The 16,203-nt window shown below is 39.5% G+C and overlaps 1 protein-coding gene across 1 annotated transcript in view; it reads right to left on the bottom strand.

Annotated features, from left to right (window-relative positions):
• nbeab (neurobeachin b) overlaps positions 1 to 16,203 on the bottom strand; it is a 1,103,372-nt gene that overhangs the window by 409,597 nt on the left and 677,572 nt on the right. The window contains exon 35 of the mRNA XM_034168398.1: positions 3,415 to 3,479. Coding sequence (XP_034024289.1) covers positions 3,415 to 3,479 — 65 coding nt within the window. The remainder of the gene's footprint in view (positions 1 to 3,414; positions 3,480 to 16,203) is intronic.

The raw sequence follows: 16,203 nt of genomic DNA, 5'->3' as shown, positions 1-16,203 counted from the left end.
CTTCTCTCAATTGCTTCAATGCTGCAAAATATGTAGTAAACAAGAACTTCCAGCAGTGGGCAGGGCGCACAAAGACAGAAGTGCTGACTCATTGTTTGGGTCTGTTGTTGCCTTTGATGCTACCAGAAGCGACTGTGGTGTTAAAACTCAAAATCAGCTTGTTAGTAGTTGCAAGTGTCCCAGAAGCAATACTGAAAGTGGTCGGTTAGCTGTAGCTTCTAATAAATTTTTGGGTGATTTATCGGTTTAGCTTTAGGTAACTTTTCAGTTAGCTGATTAGCTGTTATCAAAGCTACGTTTTTGGTTAGCTGTGCCCACCACTGATTAATGGACGAATTTTGGTTGTTTAAGCCACAGAGTTCAAAGGGTGTGAAAAAAGTGGCAGCTTTTGCTCGTAAATGACGGTGTATTTAATACCGAGATAAACTGACTTCTGACTTCTAGTACTGTGTTTTACTGCTTTTGAAAGATGATGACAGTGTTTGGGGTTTTATTTTTTATTTATTCATTTATCGTGTCTTCTTTGTGTTTGTGATCCTTGAATTTACCCAGCAGCCACTAGTTTCTGATAATCCTTGAATTTACCCAGCAGCCACTAGTTTATCAGAAGCCGACAGTGTAATCTGATGATCAGAATCAACACTAATAATTATCGCTTATCGCTTATCTGTGATAAAGATACATTTTTTTTTAGCAGTTTATCGTTTTATCGTAATAAAAGATAACTTTGCAGTTCTTTGATTAAGGGTTATCAAAGCTAACTTTTTGGTTCGCTATGCCCACCACTGATTTCTGCTGATATGTGACTGAAAATGGCATATTTGCTGTATTGCTGGCTGTCATATGGTCATGCTGCAGGACCATACATCAGACAGATGTGACGTTCAGATCGCTGGCTGCATGTCCACATAAACTGACGGTCCGTTCCAGCTGGACCTGTCAGTGTGCGCACTCTCCAGCCTGTCGCAAGCAATATATGGTATTATGTTTTCAATGTGAGTACAGCAAGCGCATACATGCATGTGTCCGTCAAAACGTGTGCGTGTTCTGCAGCTCTGATGTCCAGGATCAGATATGTCAACAACTCCCACGCCCCGGTCCATTCAGACCACAGACCAAAGTGTCACCCTCTGATCAGATGAGACATGCCACACCTGCAGGGGGCACGTGAACCACACACATGCATGTGTTGGGAAGTGGGGGAGCGCGTGACACACACACACACACACACATACACACACACACACACACACACACACACACACACACATTGCGGGGGGAGCCGACGGCACGCCACATCTCGGGAACTCCATAGTTGTGGGGAACTTAGATGAATTTCACAGCGAGTACAACAGTAGACAGTCACTGCAGTCTCTTGTTGTGCCAAGAGCGCGACTGGCCACACATTTTCTAAGTACCATGCGAGCGGTGTTAGATGTGCGTGTCACCTGGAATTTGGCCGGCACCTGCCACGAGAGGGTGTGATGGGTTCGCATAGTGCACACATTATTTCAGGTGCTTGTGTGTGCAAATAGTTGTAGCAACAGGTGTACGAGGCGTTAGAGGCAGGGACGACATTACACGGTTTGCACACGACTCCTGCGTCATGCACACTACGAGGTCTGTCAATAAAGTATAGGTCCTTTTTATTTTTTTCAAAAACTATATGGATTTCATTCATATGTTTTTACGTCAGACATGCTTGAACCCTCGTGCGCATGTGTGAGTTTTTCCATGCCTGTCGGTGACGTCATTCGCCTGTGAGCACTCCTTGTGGGAGGAGTCGTCCAGCCCCTCGTCGGAATTCCTTTGTCTGAGAAGTTGCTGAGAGACTGGCGCTTTGTTTGATCAAAGTTTTTTCTAAACCTGTGAGACACATCGAAGTGGACACGGTTCGAAAAATTAAGCTGGTTTTCAGTGAAAATTGTAACGGCTGATGAGAGATTTTGAGGTGATACTGTCGCTTTAAGGACTTCCCACGGTGCGAGACGTTGTGCAGCGCTCTCAGGCGCCGTCGTCAGCCTGTTTCAAGCTGAAAACCTCCACATTTCAGGCTCTATTGATCCAGGACGTCGTGAGAGAACAGAGAAGTTTCAGAAGACGTCGGTTTCAGCATTTTATCCGGATATTCCACTGTTAAAGGAGATTTTTTTTTTTAATGAAAGACGCGCCGCTCCACTACAGGAAAAACACCTCCGTTGGAAGCCTTAAGGACAAGTTGGAACATGTCCAGCTGTTAAACAATTTCTCATATACTCACTCCACTGAAAGCCATCAAAAGCCGCCTGGATTTTACAAATGGTTATCAACACGGAGGTGTTTTTCCTGTGCCGCCGCACCGCGCCAGCACGTCTTTCATTAAAAAAAATCTCCTTTAACAGTGGAATATCCGGATAAAATGCTGAAACCGACTTCTTCTGAAACTTCTCTGTTCTCTGTCTCACAGGTTTAGAAAAAAATTTGATCAAACAAAGCGCCAGTCTCTCAGCAACTTCTCAGACAAAGGAATTCCGACGAGGGGCTGGACGACTCCTCCCACAAGGAGTGCTCACAGGCGAATGACGTCACCGACAGGCGTAGAAAAACTCACGCATGCGCACGAGGGTTCAAGCATGTCTGACATAAAAACATATGAATGAAATCCATATAGTTTTTGAAAAAATAAAAAGAACCTATACTTTATTGACAGCCCTCGTAAGTGTGCACTTTGTCCAAACTTCGCACTATGTGGGAAGGGGCCCTTACTTTGTGCTTGTATCATTCAGAATAAATAATTCTATGCACAGCAGGTGGACCATAGTTCTGCACTGTGATCATTACTCTCATTGATGTTTCATGCTGTGTTTGCAACACAAACAAACATGCACATCCCAGAGTCCGTTTGGGATGATGCACAGCTGTCTGTGCACTCCACCAGCAGAATGCAGCATAATTATTCATTTATTGGCTACATTCAAATATCTTGGATGGAAATACAGTTAAATGTCCGAAACAGGAAAATGTCTGCTGTCTATTTTTACTGCCAAAGCATGAACACCCTTTGTTATGTGGCAGAGTGTGAGTGTAACAAAGCACATACATGCAAGTGGCTGACTGAATTTCACTTTTTATTTACGCCCATCAACACATGCAAAATCCTCATTTACATACTGCTGTCTGCTGTCTGTCACATTACCACCTGCTGTCATTTGTGCAGTAACTCTTGGTGGATCACCTGCAAAATTTCCTCCAACCCCATTATTCAAATGTTTGGATTGTCCATGCATTTTTAGCGCTCATTATGTGGGATCATAGCAAATTATGGCCATTGTGTAAAGAGGCAAAAATAAATAAATAAATAAAGTGTCACTGTCTAAATACCTTTAGATAATTTTCTTTTATTTATTTATTTGCTGCAAATATATTTTCACTTACCTTCCTTCATTAATGAGCTCAATGAAGGCCAGGCCGGCATTCTTCTGTATGGAGTTTTGCCACTCCTGAAATTTAAAGACATATGTTAAATCATAATTTGTTACCAGCTAGAATTGATTTGATTTATTTATTTATGGCTTTATAAATGAAAACATCCCCTAGTAAATATGTGGGCTACAAGAAGTGTCTCGCAGTGTGGGAAAAGTTAACATAAAAATAAAAATCACAAAAAAAGCAGTAAATCAAAGCTTATATCAGAACAGTTTTTCCAGTTTTGCAAACAAAACAAGCAATCAGATTTCTGACATCCACCGGATGCGGATTCGGATCACCTCCAAAATTCGGTGGCGTCTTCCATGCCCTAAAATCTAACTGTGGTGCACATTTGGTGAGAATTGTTGAAGTAGTTTTGCTGTAATCCTTCAAAGCCTATATAAAGTGAAATCTTGATCCAGAATCCGGGTCCGGAACCAGATCACCGCCAACATTTAATGGAGTCTTTCATGTCCTAATACAGTGGTGTCCAAAGTTTTCCAGAAAGGGCTGAGAAGGTGCAGGTTTTCTTTGCAGCTACTGACTTCAGCAGGTGATTTCACTGATTACATCACTTTGAGCAGGTGGGATGAGTTCATCAGTGAAATCACCTGCTGAAGTCAGTGCTGCAAAGAAAACCTGCACCCTCTCGGCCCTTTATAGAATAGTTTGGACACCACTGGCCTAATACTGTATCTATATGTGGTGAAAATGTTGTCAAAATCTGTGCAGTAGTTTTGACATAATCCTGCTAACAGACAGACAAATAAATAAATGAATAAACATTGATGATTTTATTACGTCCTTGGTGGACGTAATCAGGAAAAAACATTAGGAAATCAAGACACCCTTTCTGAAATCTAATACACAATCAAACTTGCAAAAATGCATGGCAAGTCTGGCATTTCATCATCAAAATTGTATATTTCAGCTCTAAGTTATGTCACATTGGACAGTTTGTTTCACGTCAGTAAATAAACAGCTCAGTCTCACATTTTTTTTTTTTTTTTCGTGCTCCCATGACGAAATGAGTCAAATTTTCATAACAGGGCTTTTTAAACTCACTATTACTAACCCTACTCCTACCCCTGACCCTACCCTTAACCATAGCCTAATCTTACTCTTTCCCCCCACTCTAACCATAACCACCCCGACCCCCCGCTTCACTTTTTTTTTCCACTTCAGTTTTAATTTTGTGCAGCCATCACGGAATGAATTAGAATGAATTTGTGCTGCCGTGATGAAAATGAGGCGCTTCTCATCACAATATCACGAACCTATAGATTAATGTATATTTTGTGCTGCCGAATCACAACTTGCCGTGAGACCAGGTTGTAAATAAAACACTTGGCTCATGTATTTTTTAAGAAAAGCAGTGGTTAAGAAAAGTTGAAACTGCATTACATATGTGACCATCCTTTTTTCCTTTGTGAAAAGATCTGTAAACACAGCAGAGATGTAATTGTGGGATGAAACTGTATCCTCTCACTTCAATACAACCATTTCCTCTGTCTCGTACAGTGACAGATTACTGCGCCGGCTCGCTGAGCCCTGCAGAGTGCGCCTGGAAGGGTCCTGAGCCCCGGGTTGCGGTGCCAGCACTTGCTGTCTCACAACATGCTCTGGAAATGATTAAAAAGCAGTTTGAGAGCACGCCTCGCTATGTGGGAAATTCAGCTCTCTTCTACCCTCAGCTGAGGTGCAAATAGAAGAGAAAACAGAGAAGGCTCTAGTTCAAAAGAGGAGGAGGAAAAACAGAGGAAAATGAAAGGGGAAAAGGTTTCCAGTCCTGGGGCTACTCATACATAGCCAACTGAAATCTATTCACACACACGGGGGAGCCTCTGATCACAGAGTTTCAGATTTCCAGACTTACACTTTCCATTTTTAACAGAAAAAGCATGCAAAGCAATTGCCACAGTACATGTACACCCTGTGCATTGCTAATGTTTGGACAGACGTTTATTGTGCACCGTACACAGACATTATCATGTATACAATTTTGTGCATCGTTGTCCTGCTTGACACATATGAGCACACGCGAGAGTGCACAGTCTGACCCTGTGATGCGTTAAGCCAGAGAGACGGTACTGACAAACTGCTGAGCATCTGGTCTCCAAATGTTGCCTGTGACCCCTTCCTTCCTCTTCTACAGTATCAGCCTGGAATAAGCTGTTCTTCAATTGGACAGGGTCCATGTACAGCCAGTCTTCTGAGGTTCCCCTTGCACAATGCTCACGTGACAAAAATAAACATGGAAATCAAGGCAGATCTGACACTTGGGTCATTTTAGGAAAAAAACAGCGGGTTGTAGAAACTTCAGCTTGTTGGAATTTGGTGTCATATCTGAGGAACACTTGGTGACGGATGAGATAGCACAGCAGCTGCTCTTTTTTTTCCCCTTTTGTTGTACTGCTGAACATAATGCCTAAAAGAAACTTCTTCTGACTGAAATGTTTATCATTTAAGTGGTATTAAGCCTGACATTCGCATTCATAAAAAAAGTGATGTGATCCTCAACATAAATGCAACTTGTGCCAGAGTTCAGTGACTTTGGTGAAAGAATGTTTGTGTACTCACCTGAATAACAAGAAACCATGAACTGGCAAAAGTTCCACTCAGATCAAGGTAAAATTCTACCTCAGATGACCTCATGACCTAAATACATAGAGCCAGCCAAGAACCGAGTAGGTGCCTAAAGCTTAATTTATGCTCTATTTATGTGCATAATTGATCTGTGTGTTTCAAAGTGTGTCACTGTAAAGACCACATTGGGCAGCAACATCATGATCTTTACGTTGACACGGACATGAAGAAACATATAAATGAGCGGGCACTGCAGAACCTCTTGAATATTTCTAACTACATCAAACACGGAGACAGTTGAAAAATTGTAATAATCAGGCATGCACATAACTGGTGCTCATGGGACACATGTTTTCCTACAATCTGTTGTCAATCCCTCTTCTCCTGATAAAAGCTGCCCTCTGTGTTTTTTGCTGAGCATCATTTATTTGTAGCACATATGAGCAACATGAGCACGAGTAATAATATTTATACTACAAAAGAAAGAAAAGTCTCTGTGTGGCTATTAAATACATGACAAAAATGTGTGTGTGTGTGTGTGTGTGTGTGTGTGTGTGTGTGTGTGTGTGTGTGTGTGTGTGTGTGTGTGTGTGTGTGTGTGTGTGTGTGTGTGTGTGTGTGTGTATCTCTATCTCTAGTCTTCTTCATGTCCTTTTGCCTTTAAGTTGTGTCTTGCTTGGCTACACTGCCCCCCGTGATTACTGGTGGTAGCGCTTGGAGAAAACTTGGAGATTTTGTTTCCTCTGTCATGTGGTGTACCACAAGGGTCCATTCTTGGGCCACTTCTTTTTTCATTGTATTTGCTTCCGCTGGGATCAGTTTTTCATAGATTTGGGGTGTCATTTCACCTTTATGCTGATGACAGTCAAATCTATGTGCCCCTAAAGCGTGAGAATGCTTTTGGTGCCAATCATCTTCTGGAGTGCATTGAGAACATTAAAGACTGGATGTCTGCAAACTTCCTACTCTTTAATGAAAAGAAAACTGAAGTTCTTCTGGTCGGGCCAAGTAAATCAGGTAGTTGTGGTTCAATAAACCTTGGACTATTGACACAATGTATTAAATCTACGGTTTGCAACCTTGGTGTGAGAATGGATAAAGATTTTAAGCTTGATAAACAAATCAGTGCTGTTGTGAAGGCAAGTTTCTTTCATCTGAGGCAGCTAGCTAAGATTAAGTCCTCACTTTCAAGGCATCACTTGGAGATTTTAATCCATGCTTTTGTTATGACTCGGCTGGATTATTGTAATGCACTGTACGCTGGTATTAGCCAGGCCTCACTTGCACGGCTGCAGCTGGTCCAGAATGCTGCAGCCCATCTTTTGATTGGATCCCGGAGGTATGACCATGTTTCGCCCATTCTTTTTTCCCTTCACTGGCTGCCTGTTCGCTATCGTATTAATTTTAAAATTTTATTGTTTGTTTTTAAATGTCTTAATGATCTTGCTCCATGGTATCTGTCTGACCTGCTCGTGTCTTATTCCTCATCATGTTCTCTTAGGTCACGAGATCAAGCTTTGCTTGTAGTTCCTCAGACAAAGCTCAAACGTAGAGGTGATAGAGCGTTTTCTGTTGTTGGTCCCAGATTGTGGAATGACCTGCCTCTCTGTATCAGGCAGGTGGAGTCACCTCTAGATTTTAAATCTCGTCTTAAAACATACTTGTTTTCTTTGGCTTTTGACTAGAGGGTTGATGATTTTATTGTTTTTAAAAACTTTGATTATTGCCAATCTATATATTTATTGATTTATTTTATGTCATTGTACAGCGATTTGGTCAACTTTGTTGTTTTTAAATGTGCTCTATAAATAAACTGGATTGGATTGGATTGGAGTGCTGTGTTTTGTCATATCTGTAAGCTTTCAGAAAACAAACAGCTGAAATATAGTGTACGGACAGAAGGCTCATTCCATATCAACATCCAGATATCATGCTGAACATAAATGAGCCTTTCAAGTCATGTACATATTGTGCCAAAGTTTTGAGTGCCTCGCCCAAGCAGTAGTCTCTACAAGCAATATATGATACTGTATACACTAACCTGTGACCTCATTACTAAGCAAATCATGCCCCTGTTCCTATGGTGATCATTTTCACCACAGGGGCTGCTCATGTGCTAAGTTTGGTTAGTTTGACCCAAAGGCCTTAGAGATACAGTGGCAGAAAGATGCAGGTCTTGATAACATCCCTATTTGATACTTTGTTCAGGCGGGTGGAGGAGAGATAATAAAAGATGGAATCTAAGGGCAAAAAAAAAAAACAGAAGCTATGGACAGTCACTGACAACAACACTGCACCACCTTTTGTTGAACCGAAATTCCCACAACTCACATCCAGGAGAATAGCTCACTTTCCTTGGGAATTTCTCCCCTCCAACTTTGATCTTCCTGAAATTCAACAGGACACTAAGTATTTGTGTTGTTTCAATCCAACCTGTCAATGCACGAGACTCTTTGCTTTTATCTGCTCGGCTCTGCTGTTATACTCTCCACATCTGGAGGCCTTCCATCACTAAATCTCTGTGGCTCCACTCTAGATCCCCCCTGCATGTTTAAACTGTTATAAGAACCAGAGCTGCTTGACCTTTTCCTTCAGCTGCCTGCGCTGACACACAATGTCTGCAGCCATGGACAGTCACACCATGATTATTCATGATTAGTATGCATTAATAATAAGGAAAAAAAAATGATAATTAGCACCAATTTATTTAAAAAAAAACCTGACAGGTAACAAAATAGAGAGGAAATAAAGGGTCCATTAAGTGCCATCCTTGCTGTCTTAAAATATTCTTGGTGAAATATGTGAGAGACATTTTCAAGCTGCCATTGGTGCTTATTACAAACATTATGTTAGCACCTCAGCAAATTCACAACAAAACATCAACCCAGATTTTAAAAGGCAGTCTTGGTTTTAACTGTACAACGTTGGTGTTCAGGCTGTCCCAAAAAAATTTAAGTTGACTGAACTTGAAACACTTTAATCCAGTGGTTTTCAAACTGTGAGGCATGCCCCCCCCCCCCCCCCGGGGGGCGCTAGAGTTCTTCGGGGGGTGCAAAAAATAACTATAAACACTGTTAACCAACAAAAGAAGATGGGGAAAAAAGGAAAAAAAAAAACATTGTTAGTTAACATGCCAGGAGCAAAATGGATACATTTTTAGTACGTAAATCTACCAATGAGAAGACAGAGTTTGGGGCAAACCAAAAAAATTTGTTCCTTTCCACAGTGCATCCCCACATCAGCCGCCTGTGCGCGTCAAAGACCCATATATGTATAAAAGTGTAATTAATATTATTTATGTTAAAATGTGTTAGTTATGTCAAAGACTTTTAAAAAACACAGAGATGTTTAAAAGTTTAAAAAGTGATGTTTAAAATATGACAAAAAGTAAAAATAGAAGAATAGAAAGTTTTTTAAAAACACATTTAAAATGTTTGAAAAGGGTGTAAAATGTTTGAAAGAATATAAAGTTCTTTAAAAATATGTTTAAAATGTTTACAAAGGCTGTAAAATGTGTAAATGCATAGACAGTTCCTTAAAAACACATAAATATATTTAAAATGTGTTTAACATATAAAAGAACAAAAAGAAACACACAACAATGTTGAAATTGTGTGTATATGTGTTGGGGGGGCACAGCGCAGCTATTCATTTGTTCTCTGAGGGGGGCTCACTCTCCCACACTTTGAAAACCCCTGCTTTAACCAATACAGACATTTCTCATGGTCAAGACAAGGAAATTCTTAAAAGCCTGGAACTTGTTCTTATCGCAAACCCAGACACGTCTCACAATTATACGTACTGCAAGACAGGCAGCAACCAGGACCTTAAACACTTGGGCCTTCATGCTCCTGCAAAGATATCAGCATCAGTAAACACCTCTGTCCAGTGACCTCATGACTCCTTAAGGTCTTCCAAGGTGCCTCTTGATCTCAAAAGCCAAGGGCCCAGAGACATGTATGTCACTGCCGAGATAAGTGAATGTCTCCACAAGTTTAACACTTTAACCACATACAGATACACTTGTCATGGCCGAGTGCAGAAAATCATTAAGAGCCTGAATCTTACTCTTGATCTAGGACAACCACACTCCCAGACACTCCCATTCCTCAATCAGCTTCCAAAGTGCTGCAATTCTTTCTTTCTTTCTTCAATATTTATTTCATTAATTTAAAAGAAAAAAAAAAACCAGAAAAGCAGAAATAAAGCATCTCAATTACCAGAATGAAAAGGAGAAGAGAGAAGAACAAGTCTTATATTTTCTGCCCCTTTTTACAATACAATCTTTCAATATCCAGCGTCATTATTCAACATTATTTTTCCTTAACTTGTCACATACCACTGACTTATTTCATAATTATGACCATTATTTAATAGATTACATCTCTGACAGGTTACATTTTTAAACTTAAAACATTTTAAACATTATTAACAAAATTACCTTTTTGACTTCCTTACAGCCCACTGACTTATTTCATAGTTTCATACTTACTTAATACATCTAGTTTAATACGTTTTTTAAATAATTTAAGCTACCTTAATTCTTTAATTTCTTTGTTGAGATTGTTCCATAATTTTACACCATTTACTGCAATGCTCCATTCCTTTACTTTGGTTCTAAATCTTGGTTTTCTAAAGACTTCTATTCCTTTCAATTTATAACTACTTACTCTTTTCTCAAACATATTTTGAATGTTTGTTGGTAAAACATTTTTATTAGCTTGGTACATTATTTGTAATATTTTCAAATCGACCAAATCACAATATTTAAGTACCCTATACTTAATGAACAATGGATTAGATGGAGCTCTAAAACCATTGTTGCTAATCACCCTGAAAGCCCTTTTCTGCAGAATAAACAAAGGTTGTATATAAGTTGTATATGTTGATCCCCAGATTTCTACACAATACGTTAAATATGGGAAAATCAATGAATTGTACAATGTTAATAAACCATAACTATTTAATGAATATTTTACTTTATGCAAAACAGCAATGGCTTTCGCTATTTTTCCTTTTATGTAATTTATGTGTGACTTCCATGTAAGATCTTCATCAATCATGACTCCTAAAAATTTTGTTTCTTTTACCCTTTGTATATCCATTCCATCTATTTGTAATGACACGTTATTTTTTTTTTTTGCTCTGTCATTAAACAATATGAAATTTGTCTTATTAATATTTAGTGACAGTCTGTTTATATCAAACCAATGTTTAACCTTTTCCAATTCTGTATTTATCACTTGTGCTACTTCCTGTATATCTGACTGAGAGTAAAACAGCGTTGTATCATCAGCAAATAAAATGCTACCAAGCACATTAGATACATTCACAAAATCATTGATATACAAAATAAACAGTTTGGGTCCAAGTACCGATTCTTGTGGTACTCTATAAGTAATATTACACAATTCTGATTTGGTATTATTTATCTGAACATTTATTTATCTGTTTTCTGTTTTCTAAGTAGCTTTTTACCCACTAATTAGGGTATCCAAATATTCCAGCATCTTCCACAAAGATAAGGTCAGCAAACCTTTCCTTGCTAACAAAAGCCCCTAAGTTGCTAGTTTCCACAACCCTACTCAACATCCAGTTGAGTAGGGTTCACTGCAAGCATTGAACAGTGTTGGAGCTCAAACACACCCCTGATGAACAGAAGAACAAAGAACTTATGGAGTGACGAGGTCAGTGGACAGACGGGTTTGGCAATGACAATATCTTTGTAGGACAATGAAGGTCCAAGTCTTTGGGGTCCTGGTGCTTCATGTCTTAATATATGGTTGTGAGACTTTGATGGTAACTAGTTACCTAAGGCAATGACTGGATGTCTGAGATACTAGGTCCCTTTGGAGGATCCTTGGGTACTGCTGGAATTACTTAGTATCAAATAATTAGTGACTTATGAACACTAAGATGAGGAATATCACTTGCATTGGGAAGGAGAAACAGCTTTTACATTTTGGTTATGTGGTGCATTTTTGTATCCATTCTCCAGCACATACTGTAGGTGCGTGAGTGTTGAGGACCCCATTGGCTGGAGAAGGCTGAGGAGATGTCCACACTTCACCTGGCTGACTGATAGATGATTACTTTTGAGAGATGGGAATGAACTGGTTGTCTGCTTGAGTGGTTGTGATCCAGGACCCAAAGCACTTCTCTGGTGTTATGGACATAGCGAAACATGGCAACAGTGCACGCTCCCAGATTTAACTTGAATGGATAACTTGAGGTAACTTTAAAAATGATTCAGCCAACATAGTTTCGTGTCATAGCCATGAATGCTAGATCTGTGATTCATGCTGACCAACACACAATCCAGAAAAAACATGATCAACAGCATGAAGAAAAAAACAAAAAACAAAAGCAAAAATAGGTGCGCAACATGGCTTTGAACCGGGGACTTTCTTTCTGCAACACAGGTTCATTGTCTATGTGCCATCATGCTGTAAAGCAGCAATTCCAGTACCTTTTAGATTACGCACAACTGTGTACACCAAAACTACGTTGCTGCACTCTTCACCTCCTCCGCCGAATCTGGCTCAAAAAACCCAAATTTAGTCAGACCAAGAGATGACTGTGGTCCAGATGAAACTGAACCATAGTCGAGTGTGTCTGCAGTGTGAAAACACTTTTTGGATAGTTGAGACTTTCAGACAAATTACAGGAAGGAGGCAGGTTATCATCGCTTATTAAAGAGTAGAAAAATAAAATAAACATCTAAAAAAAAAACAAGCACCTGTCTCTGCTGTTGTCTGTTTTTTCCTTGTCAAAGATAAAACAACATCCATTTTGCATGTGGCTGTGGAAGGCAGCAGTTGAAAATATTTCCCTTTTGATGCCAAGTACTGTGAAATCAGTCACCGCTCACTCCAAAAAACAAAACATTTGACTTTCAGGAAGGTGCTATCCAGTGATAGTGACATTTGCCAGAAAAAAAAACTAACAAACAAACAGACAAACAGAAAAACAAAACAAAAAATAAACAGCTTGTTGACTGGCCTCAACCTAAATGTATGGAGGTTCACAGTAGGTACATGTACATAGTGATCATTTATCCAAAATGCATTCAATATTTGTTTTTCTCCATTCACAATGGAGCTTTTCCAAGTGGGTGTTCAAACGGAACAAAACACCAAATGGACTCGCCATGTCAAGTGTGGGGAGACACAGTCTACTACACAGATGATGATATCAAGGTATCATCAAAACATCATGAAAAGGTCTTTAGACCAACATTCCAGAGTGAAATTAAACAAACCAGACCAAATCTGTACAAAATAAACCTTGGTTCAGACTTTATTCCAGACTTGAATGTGTGAATTTTTTTTATGCATTAACTTTATTTCTGCCATGACATTTTCTTGTGATAATCCTCGCACCTCCAAGGCTGTGCACGCCCCAGTTTGGGAAATGTGGCTGTAAAGGATAAAAAAAATAATTAAATAAAAGAATAAAATAAAATAGAAAAAAATACACATACTATTTGAGTAACGTACACTTATTCATAAACTAATCTTCCAGTTTTATTATGTTTTTCCTGGAATGCATGTCAGTCAGCATAATCTATCACTGTGTTGTGAACAAATCATGGAAACTACATCAAATTATCTTTTCACATTCTGGCAACATAAAGTTTTATGGTAGTCTTTTTTTTTAACAGTGAACTAGACTTCTCTGGGGCTGAACATAGGCTACCCAAGACAGGAAATAGTTTGTAACCTCCACATCACCAACCAGCCAACAAGAGATTCACTTTGATTCTGAACTTCTTTTTTTACATTGTAGAGAGCATACTGCCCAATAATGAAATTATATTTAAATTTCAATTTATTTAATTTATAAAGTGCCAAATCACAACAAAGCTGCCTCAAGGCGCTTCACACAAGCAAGGTCTAATCTTACCAACCCCTAGAGCACACAGACAGCAGTGGTAAGGAATAAACTGTCTGATGATATTGAGGAAGAAACCTCAAGCAGACCAAACTCAAAGGGGTGACCAACAGGCCATTCTAACAGTTACAAGGTTTTGATGTTATAGAAGTCAAATTGCTCAATGTTAAAGTCGTAGAAGCCATACTACCAGATCCTGACATTGTGGAGTGCATACTGCCAGATGCTGACGTTATAGAGGTCACATTATTGTATTGTGTTGTTATATTATAGTTAGCAAACTGCACGATGATGAAGTTTTAGATGTCATGTTGCTTGATGTTTTAGTTGTAGATGGCATGCTGCACAATGCTGTAGTTGTCTAGGGCATATTGCCAGATGTTGAAGCTGTTGAGGGCATGTTACCAGATGCTGATATTGTAGAGGGCATGTTGCCAGATGTTGAACTGCCAATGGCATATTGCTGTATGGTGATATTATAGACAGCAAACTGCACAATGTTGAAGTTTTAGATGGCATATTGTCAATGCTGCAGTTGCAGATGGCATACCACACGTTTTGGAGAGCGTATTGCTCACTGTAAGACTCCAGCTCATTATACATTTTGCTAGTCTTGAAGGTAACATTGGAGGCCAGAAGTTAAACATATATTTATGCTAGGAATCCATGATACAATACACTTTTGGTTCTGTGTGATTATATTTAAAAAATTCTCAGATGTACCGATAAAAGAATAAACAAAAGAAATGGAGCAATTACAAGTAAGTCCTCCCGTGGCCTTCATCCACCGTGATACTTAAAGCCATTATCTGCTATTATTGCAGGCTGTTAAATCAAATTAGCTCACAGTGTCAATGGTGCCATTAGCGGTGCTGCTGTGTTAATATACAAAATATTGGCTCATCCTACTCTGAAAACTTGTGGGAGATGGCATCACAGGTCCAGTTTCCAGGCTTTACTGTCTGATCAATATCTAAGACTAGGTTTCATCCCAGGAGCCTCTAATGGCAGGAACCTCTGGAGTTGCAGTAATGCTATCTGTGTAAAGGCGGGGTGGACCCAAATTCTTAACAGCATGCTGAAGCTCTCATCTGCAATAAATGCTATAGCATGTTTCCAGGGGCACACAGACACTCTACAAAGAGCAAAGAATCACAAAAAAGGAGACCCCCCATCCACCAACCCAAATAAAGAACTCTGCACTGGTTGTGATATTTATGCATGTTTTTAGAGGAAAGCCTCTGAATAATGGTCTCCTTAAAGCAGATGCTGAGCTCCCTGCTGAAGAGTTCTTTAGACTGTGGACATGGAGCACATATAGTGGTGATAACACCTCTTCGAGGCTTGGTCCCTGCAGTCAGGATCCAGAAAAAGAACCACGTAATGGTTTCCTTATGGCTGCCAACACAAGACTGATGGGCTGACAGAAGGTATGTTAAATATCTGCTGTTTTAACTGCTACATCGAGGCTTTGACCTTCTCTGAAACAAGGGATTAACAAGAGATTCAGAGGGTCAACTGGGAGGTGATCAGTCACTAGCAGTGCTGCATGAGGTGGGGCCCGTCTTTAAAAGAGGGTTTGGGATTAAACCTCCGGGGTTTAGTGAGAAAGTAACTGGATTCTCACAGTGCTGTATGTAGGTCCACATCTTCATTGGTTTGGGTCATGCACTTGTGTAATATGTGACAACACACACACACCTGCACACACAGTAAAATGACAATGAAATCTGTCAGAGACTAAAGAACTTGTTCTTTAATATGAAACAGTGTCTTTATCATTAATAGGGGTCACAACACTTCCAAATTAAGACAACACCAGCAAAAGCAGAAAATACTTAAAAATAGAAAAATACATTTGCATCAAATCAACTACCGGTAGCTGAATTTAAAAAAAGACTTGCGAATTGAAAACAAAAAATTCTTGAAAACACAGAACACACACAAAAAATATATATAACATGCAGCACAAGCAACAATTTAATCTGATAACGTAAGCTGCAAATTCACACAAAACTTTACAACACAGTGGAAGCAAGGACAGCACAATAGAAGTACTAACAATACAAACAGTGGTTTCTGTCTGGAGGACTTTGACAGATAGTTCAATACATCATGGTGTTTCACTCTTTATCGCTACCTGGTCAGCAAAGTTGAGTAAGTTTATTTACTAAATGTTTAGCTGTAACTTCCACTAATGTTTTTTAGGGGTCTATTGTTAACTTTTCAGCTAGAAGACTGACTACAGTAAATAAATAAACTGCCACACATTCGCTA

Source organism: Thalassophryne amazonica, chromosome 4 (assembly GCF_902500255.1).
Source record: "Thalassophryne amazonica chromosome 4, fThaAma1.1, whole genome shotgun sequence".
NCBI lineage: Eukaryota > Metazoa > Chordata > Actinopteri > Batrachoidiformes > Batrachoididae > Thalassophryne > Thalassophryne amazonica.
The sequence above is the reverse complement of the archived record's forward strand: the minus strand, read 5'-3'. Positions and strand labels throughout refer to the sequence as shown.